The 1,223-nt window shown below is 47.6% G+C and overlaps 1 protein-coding gene across 1 annotated transcript; it reads right to left on the bottom strand.

Moving 5' to 3' along the window:
• Positions 1-320: 320 nt before the first annotated feature.
• On the bottom strand, positions 321-849 carry LOC100579853 (prothymosin alpha-like). The gene has a single exon (XM_030795251.1). It carries the CDS (start codon positions 847-849, stop codon positions 517-519), a length of 333 nt encoding a protein of 110 aa, XP_030651111.1. The 3' UTR covers positions 321-516.
• Positions 850-1,223: the final 374 nt, after the last annotated feature.

The raw sequence follows: 1,223 nt of genomic DNA, 5'->3' as shown, positions 1-1,223 counted from the left end.
TCTACTAAAAATACAAAAAATTAGCTGGGCATGGTGGCGGGCGCCTGTAGTTCCAGCTGCTCGGAGAGGCTGAGGCAGGAGAATGGCGTGAACCCGGGAGGCGGAGCTCGCAGTGAGCCGAGATTGCGCCACTGCACTCCAGCCTGGGCAACAGGGAGAGACTCCCTCCGTCTCAAAAAAAAAAAAAAAAAAAAAAAAAAATGGCTGACCCTAACAATCCGTACAAAAATATAAAATGTAAATAAAAAATACAAACAAATTTCCTTTTAAAAATACTTTTAAGAAAAAAAGCAGGGCCTTGGAAGTTTTGGTTCTTTTTTCCTCCCCTGTTGCAAATTCTCATGGTTTGGGTTGGGTGGTGGAGAGCGCGTGTCATCTGCGGGTGGCACTGCCCACGGTGGGCGGGTGGGCCTCTCTACTCGAAGGTGACCACGTTTAGATTCTGAGACGGGAAGTGGAGGGTGAATAGGTCATGGCGGCCTTTTTTTTTTAGTTTAACTTTTCCTTTTTTGCTGTCTAGTCATCTTCGTCGGTCTTCTGCTTTTTGGTATCGGCATCGTCATCCTCATCATCTTCAGCTGCCCGCTTGCCCGTAGCTGACTCAGCTTCCTCATCTTCATCTCCATCCTTTTCCTCACCATCACCTTCTTCTTCCTTCTCCTCTTCCTCCCCACCTTCTTCCTCTTCTTCATCTACCTCATTGTCAGCCTCCTGCTCCCCATTTTCCTTATTAGCATTCCCGTTAGCTGGGGCGTCTCTTCCATTTTCCGCCTCTTCCACAACTTCCTTCTTCTCCGTTAAGTTCTTGGTGGTGATTTCGGAGCTGGTGTCTACGGCTGCGTCGGACATGGTGGGGCATGCCGGTGATCCGATGCAGGGGATTAAAAAGAAAGCGAGAGTTCAGGGACTCTGGCGATAAAGCTGCCGGAGTCCGCGGCGGCGGAGGAGGCTTGCGCCGGAGGCGGCTGCGGCGAGCAAGGCGGCGGACGAGGTACGATGCAAAGATGGCTTTTCAGAGCAGCCAGTGGGGTTAATCAATTATATCTTATTCTCATTGCAATTAGTTAGCATCATGCCAGATTTTACTAAGCATACCCAGTTCAATTTACATACACATAAATCACTGGCAAATTCCTTTGGCATTTCAATATGAGAGATACTAAGCTCTCTCAGTAATCTGTAGAATATAATTTCCATTTTGAAAAATAAATTAGCCAGAAATC

Source organism: Nomascus leucogenys, chromosome 16 (genome assembly GCF_006542625.1).
Source record: "Nomascus leucogenys isolate Asia chromosome 16, Asia_NLE_v1, whole genome shotgun sequence".
Taxonomy (NCBI): domain Eukaryota; kingdom Metazoa; phylum Chordata; class Mammalia; order Primates; family Hylobatidae; genus Nomascus; species Nomascus leucogenys.
This window is presented reverse-complemented; position numbering and strand designations above follow the sequence as displayed.